This window comes from Notamacropus eugenii, chromosome 4 (assembly GCF_028372415.1).
Source record: "Notamacropus eugenii isolate mMacEug1 chromosome 4, mMacEug1.pri_v2, whole genome shotgun sequence".
NCBI lineage: Eukaryota > Metazoa > Chordata > Mammalia > Diprotodontia > Macropodidae > Notamacropus > Notamacropus eugenii.
Window position 1 is genome coordinate 191,123,583 of NC_092875.1, and position 17,448 is coordinate 191,141,030.

A 17,448-nucleotide genomic window follows, 5' to 3' on the forward strand; every position below is an offset into this window, starting at 1 on the left:
ATTTTTTTTCTAAACAAGTAAGTAGTAGTTCCTATCTATCTCTGCAATATGGACAGGGGAATGTTTCTGGTCATTTTCTTCATTTGAATATAAAATATACTTCCTTAAATATAGTGGGAGATGAATCTATTCATTTGGATTGTGGTACCCATTGTAGCTTGTTTGTAGATCTGGATAGAATCTCTCAGGCTTGTATTAAAAAATGTTGGGGCTTTTAAATGATACCTTGTCTTTCTAGCTTGCTTGTCACCTTCCAGTTTGGAAAAAAAAGGAAAAAAAAACCAAACTCCACAACAAGAACAACTCAGAATACCAGAAGTTCTAGTGTGTTTAAGCGTAGTGCTGGGTACATCGTAGGTGCTTAATAAATGTTTATTGAATTGAATTAAATCAAAGTTAACTCAGGTCTAGATGTGTGGTGGTTCATTGTACTCCCAGATCTAGGGTAAGAATTACACTGTAACATTAAAACATTTAATTGAGGAACTAGAGTAATAGTAAAATAAAAGAGGAAATAAAATTAATGCATATTCCTAATTGAGTGTAATCTCTTCTGCTTTTCCTCCCAGAGTAGTTTAGAAAACAAACTCTTCTAAGACTCAAAGATCTACAAAGAAGGGAAAGAGAAAATAAGTATTTATATTGTGCCTAGTAGGTGCCAGATGCTTTAGAAACATTATCTTATTTAATTCTTACTACAAGCCTGTAAGGGAGATGTTGATATTATTCCTATTTTGCAGATGGAGAAATTGATGCAGACAGGCTAAATTTCTTGCCCAGGCTCATACAACTAGTAAGCTGCCTGAAGTCAACAAATTTTAGCTCAGGTCTTCCTGACTCCAGGCCCAGAGCTCTGTACACTACCTATGCTGCCCTATCTGGCTGAAAAAGGATGGGGGAATATTATACTTTGAAAGCTTAAGTACCATCCAGCACACACACACACACACACACACACACACACACACACACACACACACACACACACACACACACACACGCAGAGCTAGGTAGCAGACTAGTCACCTACATCTGGGTTACTTGTACTCCTAGGACTGGTTAGATCAGGTCCTACTCATCACTTCTGGGCAAAGCTGCAGTTTGATAGCTTTTCTGCAGGCAGAGTACCTCATTTCTTTGGTCCATGTCTAATCCAACAACAATTTTTAAAAAGCCCTTATTATTTTCTCTTATTTTTAGAAGTTTCTCTTCTTTATGCTCATGAATCCTGCAACAACCTCTGCTTCCTTAATTTTGGCTTCTGTTGCCACAGTCCTTCTGATGACAATCAGTTTTTTACTGCAGGTGCACAGGAGTTGAGAGTTCTTATGTTCAGTGAGTATCACACTGAACCCAGGCATCCTGGGAAATGTAGTCTCTCCCTCCCTCACTACTGTAATAATATTAAAGAATCTGTAACAAAAGCTATTTCTGGTTAATTGTTAACAGGTTCTCAGGAACTGTAAGTTTGAATCCCAACTCATGGTCAGCTAGCTCTTTGTCCTTCCTAGAAGAACAGTGGTTCAAAATTCATTATGTTTTTGTTTGAAAATCAGGGTAACTGAAAATCCTAGAAAACTTGCACCTAACTTAGTCTTAGTCACATTCTATTTAGCTAGTAGACTGATGCTGCAAAACCTGGCTGGCTCCCTTTAGCACAGTCATAAGGTATGAAAAGCAGTTACCTTATCAGTTCAAATATTGTTGGTTCTTTCTGCAGCCACAAAACAACCTCCTTGCTTTCTTGTATTGTAAATTCCTTCTTACAGAAACATGTGGTTTGGCAAAGGGGCAATATTTTACTGTTGTGGTAGTGAAGACCCCTTTACCAGCTGAATGTTTAGGAAAGCACTAAGTTAAAAAGCAAACAGAAACTAAGGTTCCTGTGCATTTCTTTGACATCCTCAGAAGTTCACATGGTTATATATGCTTTTATTCATTCTACAAGCTTAGCTGGCATATAGGGACCAAGTATGGTAAGAAAACTGGATTGGGAGTCAAAAGACCTAGGTTCTAGTTTTGACTCAGTCACTAGCTACAAGATACGCCTATGTCTCAATTTACTCACGTGAGAAATGAGAAAATTTAGTTTCTAGTTCTATGCTTAAGCAATTTAGGGCTGGTTATTCATGCTTTGACAATTACAATTTATGATTTGAAAATTTAACTCCATAAATAGGATCAGGCACTGAATTGGAAGGGTGCTTAAGGATCCTTTACTTTGCTGAAGAATTGGGAGAAGAAGAGACTGAGGCAGTGAATTTGTTGCCCCAGTGCTTTTTAAATATGTTTTCCTTGACCTTTGTTGTTGTTCATTCATTTCCATCGTGTCCTACTCTGTGACCCTATTTGGGGCTTTCTTAGCAGAGATACTAGAGTAGTTTGCCATTTCCTTCTCCAGCTCATTTTACAGATGAGGAAACCAAGGCAAACAGGGTTAAGTGACTTTCCTAGGGTTGCACAGCTAGTAAGTGTCTGAGGCAAGATTTGAACTCAGAAAGAGGAGTCTTCCTGACCCCAGACCAGGTACACCCTACCTACTGCATCACCTCCTTGAACTTTAGAAATTTATTAATGACATCATTCTTGCCTGACTTCCTTCAAGTCTCAACTGAAATTCCATCTTCTAGAGGAAGCCTTTCCTTCTACCCCTTAATACTAGAGTTTTCCTTCTGTTGATTATTTCCAGTTTGTCATATATGTATATGTATGTGTGTGTGTGTGTGTGTGTGTGTGTGTGTGTGTATTCTGTTTGTAAATAGTTGTTTCTACTGTGTCTCCTGTTAGGCGGTGACCTCTTTGAGATTAGGGACCATCTTTTGCCTTTCTTTGTAGCCGTAGCCCTTAGCACAGTGACTGACACATAGTAGGTGCTTAATAATAAAATGCTTTTTGATGTACTGAATATCTAAGTGGCATTATTTCTTGCTTTGAAGGGAGTGTTGTGCCAGGAAAGAAAAGATAGTTTTTCTGTAGGGCTGTGCAAAGAGCTGTAGAAGAAAGGAATATTACTGATGAGAAAAGCAAGGGTGTGTTGATGGAGGTGGGGAAGGAGGAGGCCAGTGGAGAGGAGCAATAGTATAAATTGTCTTTATAAAGAAATCATTAAAATGCCAACCACATAGTCATTCCTACCTACTTTGATTACCTAATTCTGTTAGGAGAGCTGTGAATGGATTTATACCTGCCTGATCGGGATTTGGTTCTTGTGTGGTAATAATGAGACTATTCTGAAGACAGTCAAGCTGAGTCATTTGAAGAAAATAATGGTTTCTGAGCAACTATTAAACTTTGAGATCCCAGAATATGATTTTTCTTATTTCATCTTAATAAAAAATACATTTTATGTAGTTCCCCAGTGAATGTATTATTTAGGGCTAATTATGAGGGATTTTGATATTAGTGTTGTCTAAAAAGACTGCTTTATTCCAATAGTGGTGAGTCCTTTAGAAAACATTTTGGTCTAAAAGATAATGTTCAGTACTAAAATGCCTTTTCCCTATGGAGCAGAGTTTGGAAGAAGTAAAAATTACATTTAAATTATTAGTTCCATTTCAAGAAAAAAGATGAACTTTATAATATAATTATCTATTACAATTTCATATACCTTTGCTGGTATCTTGAAAGTAGAGATAGAAAGTATTGAGATTAAAGGCATTAAAAACCACTATCAGTATCCTCCCTCCTCTCATTCTCTAGGACTGTGAATTTCAAAAGTTATTGATTTACAGTGAGAAAGGGGGAAGAAGAAGGATGAAGGAAACCACATTTATTAAATACTATGTGCCTGACGATGAGCTTAGTACTTTACAAATATTATCTCATTTGATCCTCACAGCAATCTTGTTGCTGTTATTACTTCCATTTTACAGATGAGGAAACTGAGGCAAATAAAGGTTATGTGACTTGCCTGGTAATCACACAACTACTCAGTATCCAGTACCTAATTTGAACTCAGGTCTTCCTGACTCAGCCTCAAAGATTTGTGGAGAAAGTATTTCTTATTTGTCATATTACTTATGAACCACAAATTCAAAGCAAAGTAGGTGTTTTCTATACAAGCAGATGTTACTCTGGAATACCTCTCAGATTAAAAAGCCTCTTCTTGAATTATTTTAAAATGTACCACCTCTCAGTTTTTCCAGATACAGAAATGGCAGCAATGGATATATAGGGCCTTAGCCACGCTTTCTGGCCTTGTCCCAGACTGTTGGTGTCAGGGTTTGAGGTGGAGTCTGTGGTCATTGAACCAAACAAAATCGAATAGCCAGTATAAGCACATTAAATGTGGAATCTTGGCATCATTAACCCCATGCTCTGAGCTAAGAAGTTTCTTTGAAATGGAGATGATAACAGCCTCCTTTAAAGGCTTTCTTATATGTAATAGTCTTTTGACCTCCATGGTTGAGGCCATCAGTTCCATTCTTCTCTTTTTATAGATCAGGAAGCTGAGGCCTTGGAGTTTAAATGACCTGTCCAAAGCCACACAGTAAATAAGTATCAGAGTTGGGATTTGAACCTAAGCGCTTTGATTTTAGAGCCACTGTTCCCTTCTGGGTGCCATGCTTCCTTATTAAAATGAATTCATTCCCTGAATCGTTAATTCTTATTTTTCTCTGGGTCACTTATGGTTTCTACATATCCTCTTCAAAACACAGAGGTGATAATGGTCTAAACAAGCCACAGTACTCTGGCAGAAGTCGAGTATTCCTGACGGATTACTTGCTGGATCATGTATTAATAATCAGTGTTAGTGTAACCTATTTCAAATGTTCTGTAACATACTATTATCCTGTTTGATTTTTGAGTAGCATCTTGTTGCTGATTCATCCAACTTTGGTCTGCTGAAACTTCCAAGTCTTTTCCTGCCCAGTCTAGGTCCTCAAAGTGATTCCTCAACTATATAATAGATTTTTTTTTGTATGTGTGTGGTTATTATGTGTTAATTTGAACTTGATTCTGTTATGCTTTAATTTTGTTTTTGAGGGGACATTATGCAGTTTCTTACGGTTATCTTTGAATATGCATTCTATCCTGATCAAGGTATAATAACTTGTCTATTCAATGTAGTGAGATTTGTGATCTATGAGAATGTACCTTCAGTTTTTCCATCTGATACAGTTTTGTAATACTTCTAACTGATAAATGGTTTAATTGAAGGTAACCTGCCTTACAATCTAATTTAAGGGATGCATTCTTTTCCTTCGAAATGAAATTTGTGTTCATGTTGCCATCAGCTGACTTGTCTGGCTTCCTTTATTATATGCTTTTACCTGGGTGCTGACACTTAGCCATAATGTCCAACAGTGATCTGTGCACTGCCAGATTCAACATATTTTGTTGGCTAATAGCTCACACTGACGATACCAACCACCGGCTAAATGAATCATTGGGTTTGGAGCATCAGCACTATCTGCTCATTTTTAGGTTGTTGGTAAATTTTAGCAGGGTATGTCAGTATGTCCCAGGAGCCATGGGGGGAGTATTCATAACTACGTAAGGGTTAGACCCTCTCAGCTTTTTTAAGCTATAGGATGGGAGAAGATAACAACATGTGAAGACTGTTACGGGGAGGTGCCAGTATTTGTGTTATAGTTTGACTATACATGGCGGTACTCTCTCTTCTGTGGTTTATTCCTTTGTTTACACCTTCCTTTCTTGGAAAACTTCTTCTATGTTGCACTTTCCCAGTGATGTGTTATCTCATCAAGTCTGTGATTCCACTTACATCACAGTCCTGGCACTGAATGTTTTGTCTCATTAAAGACAAACAGTCATGGGTTTCCCTTTCTTTGTCCTTTATTCCTGAGTCAGCCTTCCCATAATTTCCCAGGTCTATCCAGAGATGAGACAGCTCCACAGATAATTCATATTACATTTGACTTCATAACCTATTTACAGTGAATTCCACAGAGGTTTAAATACCCATTTGCTGCAGTGTACTAGGGATTGGAAATTTGGGTAACTCTGGTTGTGAAAAGATTAATGATCCTATTACTCTGTTAAGTGCCCTATTGCTAAAGCACTACTTAAGGAAAAGTTTGTAAAATTTTCATATAATTATCCTGTTAGAGCATTATTCTTCCATTTCCCCCTCTTTATTATTATAGTTTTGCAAAAAATTAGCTACCTCTGATTTTGGATAGTCTAACAGGCTGCAGCTACATTAGTTAAAAATACCTCCAATGTCAGAGCTCTCCCACCCACTGCATATTTTTGGGAGTACATTGCTTTTTTGGGTTGCCAGCAGAATATGAAAATTCCTTATACACCCTGTGCTTCCTGCCCTGCTTCTGAAGTGTTCCTTTCTTCAGCAGTCTTAATGCAAACACAGGAGAGAAAATGGTTTTCCTGTTCTCTCCTATCAGTGCTTGGCTCCTCTCATATAATGAGTACTTTATAGTACAGAAGACGTTTATAGACATAGGTAGAACTGCTGGGTCTCCTTTTAAAAACATAGTATAAACTGGGAAAAAGCTCCTTCCTCCTTCCCTCCTTCCCTTCTTGCCCTATTCCTCTTCCTCCTCCTAAACCTCCCCCCCCAAACCCATACTAATTTCCTTTTTACTTAATGTTTTGTTTTTCCCAATTACATGTAAAGACAATTTTAAACATTATTTTAAAAAAAACTTTGAGTTCCAAATTTTCTTCCTCCCTTCGATGGTAAGCAGTTTGATGTTATATATGTACAATCATGTAAAACATATTTCCACATTAGTCATGTTGTGAAAGAAGCAGATTAAAAAAATCCATGAAAAAGTGGAAAATAGTATGCTTTGATGTGCATTCAGATTTCATCAATTCTTTCTCTGGATGTGGGTAGCATTTTTCATCACGACTCCTTCACCATGCTCAATTCGAGAGTCAGAGACGTTTAAGCACATAGAATGTTTATAATTTGAGATAAATTTTTTTCTGTGGTTGTCCTTTTAAACAAACTCAAGTTTACTGTGTTTATTTTTTCTTCCAGATCGTATTCTTTGCTACTCAAATCCCCTTTCTCATTAGCACTTGACACAGAAACGACTTAATAGGCATAATGTAGCCCAAGAATGGGGAACCTGCAGCCTCGAGGCCACATGTGGCCCTCTAGGTCCTCAAGTGCCGCCGTTTGACTGAATCCAACTGGATTCCAACTGTAGTCTATGAAACAGTATACTGTATGGGTTTCCATTTAGTGTCTTATGGGGATAGTTCAAGAGGTTCAACGTTGAACATTCTTTAATGGCACCTTAAGCAGTAAACAGTTGCCCATTTAGGTTACAAATGTATTTTTTCTCTGTGGCAACATATGCATGTTTAAAGCATTGTAAGTTTGTTTCTGCAATGATTCAAAGCTAGTATGATCATGTATGTTATTGTGTAGCACCTTATGAATAAATATAAAAAGATATTATGAATATTATATTACCCTGGGGGTTCAAAATGCATCTTTTGCAAGTGAAAGAGGTTTGTAGAACAAAAACCATTGGGGCCTACTCATACAATGGAAAGAATGTTGGATTTAGAGTCCAAGGACCTGAATTTGACTCTTGCCCCTGATATTTATTATGCTGTGAACTTCAGCAAGTCACATTTCTGAGACACAGTTTCATCAACTTTAAAACAAGAGGGATCGGTCCGATGACCCTTGAGGTCTTTTCTAGAGCTGAATCTATGATCCCATAATTGTAGTAACTGTTAATAAAATAAATTAAATATATGTACATATATATATATATATATATATATAAAACTTTTGAGGTTTATAAAGCATTTTCTTTATAAATGTTTTATGAAAGTAGGTAAAGAATTATCCTCATATAATGAGAAAAATAATGATTTTTACAGAGTGCTATTTTGCAGATATTATCTCATTTTATTATCCATAGCAACACTGTTTGGTAGATGTTATTATTATCCTCATTTTTGTACATGAGGAAACTGAGGCTCTGAAAGATTATGTCTAAGCTGGGATTTGAATCTTCTCTCCAAGGGAGTAAGTACTCTTTAAACTATGCCACTGCCTCTACTGGATTTGCGGTTGTCTATACTTAAGAGCTGGATAGTGGTGAACTTGTTTTGCTTTATATCCCCTACTATTAATACAGACCTTGTACTTGTGGATAAGATAGCCAGCTTATAAATCATGGGTAATCTCACTATGCCAGCCTGGAGGTACTTTTAACACTGAACTAACAAATTATTTTCCAAAGTATGGTTCTTTTATTGACAGAAAAATTAATGGAATAATGCTGTTTCTTCCTTCTGCTCACTGGGTCATTTCTGATCATGTGTGCCTCTAGAAGATTGAATATATAACTTTCCTTTCCTTCTTTTCCATCTGCCTTAGAGATGAATGCTAAGAATAACTTCATTTCCTCAAAATTCCAGATTTGCAGGGAATCTCAGAGGCCATCTAGCTCAACCATCACTTGTATAAGAATTCCCTTTATCACATCCTCCTAAAATGGACATCTAGAGTATACTAGACCTCTAATGAAAGAGAACCCACTATACCTTCAGGAAGCCCTGATTCTTCTTGTGGATGCTCTTGGTTCTCCAGATTTTTCCATGGTATATGAAACTCTTAAAAGCAAAGGGCAACATTTATTGTACTTTTCATCATGTACAAGGTCTATATTTAAACTAAAAGAAATATCTCCTATAATTTCCAGAAAACTACAGGCTTATGTGGCAAGATAGAGGATTTTCAAGTATTAAAAAATCTTTAAAAATTTTTTTTCAGCTAGAAAACTCTTTATCCTTTTCCTTAAATTTCATCTTACGGTATCAATCCATGTCTTTTTATACTGCACTTTAAAAAAAGTTTAGGTACATCTGGCATTTTTCATTTCTTTCAGCCATGCCCTCCTTGTGATGGGTGGAACTGTGACTAATGTCTTGGTTTCTTTGAAAAATTCACAAGCATGTTGCCAGGTAGGAGTGTCAGGACTGTGCTTTTTAAACTGTGCTATCCTGATGACATTCTTATATGTAGCAAACCCTTTGGATATAGGAGAAGTTTCTGACAGCCTTTTCTCCTTAAAAAAATTGTTGATGTGTTAATAAAACCTCATGTTCATTTCTGAATATTTTCTTCCCATTCCTGCTATCTAGCAAGTCATCCCATCTAATAAAAAACTTAAAAAGAGGGGAGAGAGCAGTTCATCAAAACTAACACACACACTGACCATGTCTGCAATGGTCCATACCCACAGTTCTCCACCTCTGAAAAGAAGAGAGCAAGGTATATTTTTGTATTAATTCTTAGAGGCCAAGCTTGGCTATTATAGCTAATGAGAATTCAGGTTTGTTTTTTTCCCACATGTACAGTTATTCCTTCCACATATCGGGGTTAGGGACATCATGATATGGAAAATCCACCTAAAATTTTTTGGCCCTCCCTCTGTAGCAGAGAAGAAGTCTGAATTATGATGGTATTAAAAGATAAAATGTGTTGATATTATACAGTACTATACATAGATTTTATGAGTTTCTAAGCTTTTTCTGTGCTGTTTGTGTGTTGACTGTAGCTTCCTCAAAACCCCCAAAATTTCCTTTTAATTTCTCATGCCGACCTCTGATATAGTGAAACTGCAATGGGTAAAGTCGTGATATGGAAGGGATAACTGTATATTATTGTGGTTAATGTATGTTAATGTAATTATGGACATTATTTTCCTGGTTGTGCTTCCTTTACCCTACATAAGTCGCATAAATCTTTCCATGCTTCTGTGAATTCTAAATATGCATCATTTCCCATGAAGGAGTGATATTCTGTTACTTTCACATATCACAGATTGTTGAACTATTCCACAGTTGATGGGCACCTATTTTGTTTCCAAGTCTTTGCCACTTAAAAAAGTCCAGCTACTTCCCCCTTCCCCCCCATTCCCTGTTCAAGAAACATTTAGCGAAGAAATCTTTTTCCCATTATTATGTGTACATACCAGCATTGCTTATTCGGATATGCTATGTAGTCACCTTTTTTGAAAGTGGTGAAGAAGCAGCTAATGAATGAGACTAAAGATCAGTGACATGTAGTGAAGATTTCCCAGGAACTAGAGTATCTTCCCTGAAATTGAGGCTTTCTGGAAATAAGTAAAACAAGTGATAGTTTCCTGACTTGGTTCAGTCAAGAATGAACATAATTCTATGTATTCATTCTCCCCACACCCAACAACTCAAGAGAATCTAAAGAAAATTGCAAACCTTTAGGTGCTGGATTTGATATAGAGACTGAATATTTAATTGAATAATTGGATGGGAAGCAGGAGCTTAGTTAAGTAAGATGTCACTTCTTGTGACTATTACTATGAGAAATTTACTATAACAGAATTGATCCAAGTACCTTTTGACCCCCAGTGATTAAACTAGCTTTACCATCTACATGGTAAAGTACCCTGCCCACATAACACCAGGAAAACACTTGTGATTGTATACTTCTAAAAGGAGTTGGTGATCTGTCTGTATGCATGATAACCAGGGATCTGAGCTAAGCATTCTCTTGTGAATACCTTGTTTCCGTTTTCTGTGGCTGTCGTATTTGGGGGAGTATCCTTTGGCTTGGCTCAGGCCCCCTTGATGTTATCTGCATGTACATCTCAAGTTGCTAGGCTTCATTTCCCTGTCAGTAAGTGGAACTGAGTGGTTACCGTGAGATAGTTGAGGACTACATGCATATTGTGGTAATCACAGGTTTAGGAAATGGATAGGAGACTTTCCCCCACTCCTTTACCACCTCCTCTCACTATTCAACCCAAACTGAATTATAATAGTTTCTGAAAGTCCTTAATAAGTGTTTGATATTGGGTAAAACCTGTAACTTCTTTGGACCTCAGATTTCCAGTCTTTCATTTGTAACTTTTGATGATGCATTGGGAGTTAATGTGGTAGTGGGCAGTGGTATGAAATAGAAATAGGGACCATGAAACCATACATAAGGATCCCTACACATTGACGTAGAAAGCCACATGTTAACATGATCCATGTTTATTGTATTTTTTATTTATTTTGTCAAATATTTCAAATTATATTTTTATTAATTAATTAATTTTTAGTTTTCAACATTCACTTCCATAAGATTTTGAATTCTAAATTTTCTTCCGTTCCCTTTCCTTCTCCCTACCCAAGTTGGTATGCAGTCTGATATGTGCTCTACATATGCATTCATATTAAATATATTTTCACATTAGTCATGTTATAAAGAAGAATTAGAAACAATGAAACTAGGAAAAAGAAGAAACAAAACAAAAAAAGAGAGCAAATAGTACACTTTGATCTGTGTTTAGACTCTGTGGTTCTTTTTCTGGATGTGGAGAGCATTTTCCATCGTGAATCTTCTCAATTATATTTTAATCTGTTTCTGGTTGCACTCAGGAGTGTTGTGGATCTTCTGTTTGATGCCTCTGGAAGAGCAGATGGGATACTTATCTTGAAGTCAAAAGATCTAGGTTCAGATCCTGCCACAAATATTCACTATGTTATCTTGGGAAGTCACTTCACTGTCCCTTAGTTTCCTCATCTGTAAAATGAGTGAATTGAACTTGGCAGTCTCCAGGGGCTCTTCAAGCTCCAAATCGATTATACTATACATTATTCTATAACTTATTTTCATTAACAGATATTGGACATTTCTGACAGCTGTCCTACTGGGACAGTGCCTCAGATATTGTGCATTTCTGCCAAAAGTGGTTCTTAAAGTAGAATAAAAAAAAATCCAACCCTTAATTCTCAAAAAAAATGTGTGTAGTATCATAGTCATTCTAAAATGAAAGTTTCAGTTTTCTCAAAAAAGAAAAAAAAAGATTTGGGGTTTAATTGGATAGCCATTTTTTTTTAAACTATAAGAACTTGGGGGATTTTTTAATCTTTTAATGAAAGCCTTGTAAAACTTATAGTTATTACAAAATGTAAAGATTTTAGATACATTATTAAGAGAAAATTACTTTCAGGATTTCTTGATATAATTTTCTTACATCTTCTTAAATATAATTCTTTAAAAAAAAAACCCACAGAGTTAAACTAGAGGCTCTTAGATCTCCCATTTGCCCATGGTTCCCCACCTCCCTCCTCTAGCTCAAGCATACTTTATTTCAGTTGGGAGCCGGATGTTCCCAAAGTAGAATTGGCCTATCAGACTCCTGTGACTTTAGTGAAAGCTGTGAGACTACAGAAGTTGTCCTTATCTTTCCTTGAAAGCAGTTAGTTGGAATGGAATAAGTAAAATGGGATTGTTCTTATGTTCTTGCATGATCCTTGAATTCATAGAGTCATAGCTCTAGAACTAAAGGGAACCTCAGAGATCACGTACTCCAACCTCCTCATTTGACCAAGGAAGAACTTGAGGCCCATGGGAGTCAAATCAGTCAGTCAACCAATAAACATTTAATTAGTGCCCACTATGTGCCAGGTACTATGTTCAGTGCTGAGGATACAAAAAGATAGAAATGACTTGCTTAAGTAACACGAGTTGAAAGTGATAGCTGGAAGTTCAGTACTCTTTGCACCGAACCATATCACTTTGTTAATTGCTATGAATGTATAAACTTAATTTTTAACCTCCTCCCCAACCAAAACTTTGTAAGGTACATAACACTCCCAGTCATGCCCTAACTTGATGTAGTCCTTTATGTGAATGCTGTTAGGGTTATTTTGAGTAATATGGATCAGAGTATTTAAGTTCTGAAATCTGATTGCAGGGATTAAGAAGATCCAAGAAGTGTCCAGACATACTGATGGGCTCTGTTGGTGAGCTCTGCTATCCAACCATGACAATGGAAAACCCATCAACTGGAGAACTCTCCTTGGATCCTTTGGTCACTTGCAAGCTCTGTCTTTGTGAATATTCTCTGGACAAGATGACCATTTTGCAGGAATGTCAGTGCATCTTTTGTACATCGGTAAGTTTCCTTGACCATTTGATCAAAGCAACTTTTAGTGCAGTTTTGAGCAGGAACTTTAGAGGTTGTCTTTTTGCTACCTGAGCTGAGATCTTCTGGGAACCAGTCTCCACCTGAAATCTTCCAGTGATGGGAAATTCCTCTCCTTACCAGCAGCCTATTCCAGCTTTGGACAGGTTTGACTGTTAGGAATAACAGATTTTTAGAAGGGTGTATTCTTAGCAGTGAGATTACACTTACCATATTAATTTTGATTCTTCCAGGTTCATTTTTGTTAGAATGCTAAAAATTATTACTCGCTTACTAAAACTACCCTATATAGATAATTTTTTTCTTCTAAATAATATTTGAATGGCAAACCAGAAAATTTTTACATATATATGAGAAAAGTGTGACTTAGTGGATCACATGTTGACCTTGGAGCCAGGAAGACCTGGGTTTAAGTCTTACATCTGGCACATATTGGCTGTGTGACCCTGGGCAAGTCACAACCCCTCAGTCCCCTAAGCAGCTCTCTAAGACTGAATTGTAGAGAGTGCTGAATGACATTGGTAAAGGGAGTATCCTCATCCTAGAGTTTTCTGCAATGAAATCAGACATCCAGTCCCTGTCTTCTCTCTTTTTCTCTCTTTTTCTCTTTCTCTGCCTCTTTGTATTGATATAGACATATATAAAAAAAAAAAACCCTACCTTTGGAAAAATTCACCCCAAGGTTGGATGAAAAAAGCAAAATATCTTAGTTCACAAGTCCTTAGCCTATGGAGTAAGTATTCTACGTAGACACTGAGTTTTAAGATGAGAAAGGCATGGTTAGTAATTAGCTTGTCTGAAAAGCATATGAAAGTTTTAATGTTCTGTATCCTCAGTATGAGGGAACTGTACCACTTGTGAAGGAAGCAGCTTCTTTTCCTCCAAGGAATGATGTTACGGATCCACAGGTGTTGTCAGGTGAGAGATGAGCATAAGATGAAGAAGAAGCAAATAGTGAAGGGTTAAGATTCCCATATTTATTTACCTGATAATAATAGAGAGGTCTGATGTCTTACTGGAACATGTTTCAAGAACATATAGGAGAATCTCTCAAGACTTGTCATCAGGATGACTATTTCTGATGATTCCTATGAGCAAAATCAGTGTTAATAGAAGGAATTTAGAAATCAGTGTTGAAGATTATGACTTTGTAGGTAAGAAATTAAAGATCATAAAGGCACACGTAATAATATTAATTATGGCAATGAGTAGAATTAAAGTCAAGGACTTAGAAAAGGAGGGATCGAAATTGAGAAGTGAACAGCTATTTAAGAAGATGGGACATTAAAATAAGATTTGGATTTCTGGACTATGGCTTGAAGTATATTGATGATAGACCCCTGGTCAGGGATGGAGTATACTAAATAGGAATGGTAAGAAGCATTGTTTGGGAATCTTAGAAATCTCATCTAGAAGACTTCAAAATAAAAAGAATTAGGAAAGCTGTCTATAGATATTCACTAAGCTATTTAGCAGAGAGCAGTTTCATTGTAGGAAGAACAGCTGCTGTTTTGGGACATGAAATTTTACAAGAGATAAAGGTCCAAGAAAGGAACCAGCAATTAAACCTGTTCTCTCAGATGTCTGCATAGAAAGTGAGAAGCAAGTAAGGTGACATAGAGATCTTAACCCATAGGGATTTATGAGACTTTGGGGATGAGACTTTTAACTAGAATATGGCTTTTAAAGGACATGCATTTATCTAAAGGAACAAGAAAGGCAAAATGTGTGAGTAAGGTAGAGGAACTTTACATATCACAAAGATCCATGTCAGGAAACCTAAACACTAAAGTTGGGAGAGCATTTGGTTTAATATCAGCAGAGGCAGAAATGAAGGGATATTGTCATTGGAATATCCTTTGGACCAGTGGTCTCCAAATGTGGGGTAGGAAGGGGTGGAGAGAAGGCGTGGTCCCTAGAGGGTCCATGGCTTAACTCCAATGGTTGATCCACTAGTCAGAGGTTGGGAATAAAAGTGGCAATGGTGGGACCTACCATTGATACCAACGATAACAATTGTTATCTATCCTTACTCTCTAACACTCCCCCACTCTGCCCTCTCCTTTCTTTGCAAGTTTTCATCTTCCTTCATTCTAAGCTGGACATCAGCTCAGCTGATGTTCTCCTGATAGTAGTGGCAGGTGTGCCTCAGAGGGTAGGTTTTACTTTTAGTAGAAATAACCATTGAGGAAGATTCTGGCCTCTCCTCCCCACCTTTTCATTTTTGATGGGATAGAAGGCATCTATAGAATGACCAGGTTGGATGAGTTGGATGATTTCTGATATAGATCACAAGTATCATTACATTATCTTCCCATCCTATCCCTACCCCCAACTCATCCCTCATTCAAACTTCCTTATTACTGTTAAGCCACCACTGTTCTTCCTTCTAATCACCTTGGGTTTAGCAACCTCCCAGTCATCTTTTCCTCCTCTTCCTCATTCCACATGTCCAAGTAGTTGGCAGATCTTGCTGTTTCTATCTCCATATCTCTCCTACATATCCCCTTCTATCTAGTTACACAGTCACCATCCTATCTTAGGCCCTCATTGCTTCTTACTTGTACTATTACAATAATCTCCTAATTGGTCTCTTTTCCTGCAGCTTTTCCCTACTCTAACCCATCCTCCTGCACCTTTCCTAAAGCACAGGTCTGACCAAGTCACTCGCCCCACTCAGTGAATTTCAGTGGCTCCTTATTGACTTCAGGAACAAGTATTATTTATTTTTATCTCATCCTTCTAACATTTCTATTTTAATCTGAATTTTATAATGTACATAGATATAATTTATGAATAAGTAAATCTACACATGGGACTACATGCTCATTTTTTTTTTTTTTTTTTTACTAATAGTGCTATGTGATCAAATGCATTTAGAGATAATTTCTGTAGACAATCTGTTTGAACAATTAAGTGAAAGAGGAATTTGGGAAGCAGAAAACAGATCACAAGTCTCCTGTGGAGGTACATGCCACAGTAGTGATAAGGGACCTTAATTATCTTGAAATTTGTTTAAACTTTCTTTGCCCAAAACCAAACAACTAATCATTTATTGGCTTGCTTTGATTATTGTTTCTTCCTTCTACAGGCAAAGAAACAAAAAGTAGAGCTATTTATTTTGGATCTAATTCTCCTCAATAAGGAGGAACTGTTTACTGTTGTGCAGTGGAGCAGAGAAGTGACCACTTCCTCATTGGAAAAGGAGAAGAAAACCAGACATAGCTAGGTTTTTGGAGAGAAAATTTAAAAGAGTTCATAGGAAGGATAAGTAGGGTCCCCATGGCTTCAACTTTTACAAGGGAAGTCAATTCAGGAGAGATGGAAAGTTCTCCAGATTGAGATTTTGAAGATATCAAGAGAGGTATACTGTTCAACCAGAGAGATGATCGTTTCATTGGAAATGTTTATTAGCCTGGAGCAGTACTGTTTGAATTTTACTTGGAAGAAAATTATGCTCAATCATTCAACAAGCCTTAAGAACTTACTATGCTTCAGGCACTGTGTTAAGTGCTGAGGATACAAAGAAAGGCAAAGGATCCCTCAAGGAGCCCACATTCTAATGGAGAATACAGCATACAAAAGTTAGTATCTAAATGATACATACAGTTTAAGTGTATGTATCCTTTCCCTCAGAGGGAGAAAGCATTAGCAGGAGAAAGTGGTTTGAGTGGGTCATGGGGACCAGAGAAGGCCTCCTGAAGAAGAAGAGATTTGAACCAAAGCCTCTTAGGAATCCAAAAGGTGGAAGTAAGGAGGAAGAGCTAGGCATGGGGGACATCCAGTGAAAAGGGACATTTAGGAGATGGAGGTATTGAGTGCAGTGAACAGCAAGCCTGGATTGTAGATAACGGAGGGGAGTAAAGAGGCCAGATTGTGAAGGGCTTTAAAAAGCAGACAAGGGATTGAATTGGGGGTGTAATATGGTCAGATCTGCACTTTAGGAAAATCACTTTAGCGGTTGTATGGAGGATGGTTTGGGGTGGGGAGAGACTTGAGGTGGGAAACCAAGTGGGTTACTTGATAATCTAGTCTTGAAGTGATAAGGTCCTGCACCACAGAGGCAGCTGTGTGAGGAGAAAGAAGACCTCTGGGAGAGATGCTATGAAAGTAGAAACAACAAGGCTTGACAACAGATGACAGTCAAGGATGACATTGAGGTTGCCAGCCTGGATGACTGAGAGGACATCAGTGCCTTGACAATAATAGAGGAGTTTGGACATGGGGAGGGTTGGGGGAAATAATGAGTTCTATTTTGAACAAGCTGAGTTTGAGACGTCCAAGAGGCAGTTGATGATGTGAGACTGGATCTCAGAAGAGAAATGAGAACTGGATGTATAGTTCTGGGAGTCATCTGCGAGAGGTTGAATGACTTGGATGTCTCAGGCTTGGGACAAAATCTCAGATTTTCTGCTTTCTTCCAGTGTTTGCATTATCGGAAAGATTTTTTATTCCTTGAAACAAAAGTAAAATCAGAATGGAAGCTTTTTCCAGGGGTCTTACAGGTACCTAAAATAGGAAGTAGAATTCATGT

At 37.4% G+C, this 17,448-nt stretch overlaps 1 protein-coding gene across 2 annotated transcripts in view; it reads left to right on the plus strand.

Annotated features, from left to right (window-relative positions):
- Positions 1–17,448, plus strand: part of RNF144B (ring finger protein 144B) — a 257,967-nt gene that overhangs the window by 165,802 nt on the left and 74,717 nt on the right. For both annotated transcript variants that reach the window (XM_072603940.1, XM_072603941.1), the window contains exon 2: positions 12,684–12,884. In XM_072603940.1, the coding sequence (XP_072460041.1) occupies positions 12,720–12,884 (165 nt within the window). In that variant the 5' untranslated portion in view covers positions 12,684–12,719. The remainder of the gene's footprint in view (positions 1–12,683; positions 12,885–17,448) is intronic.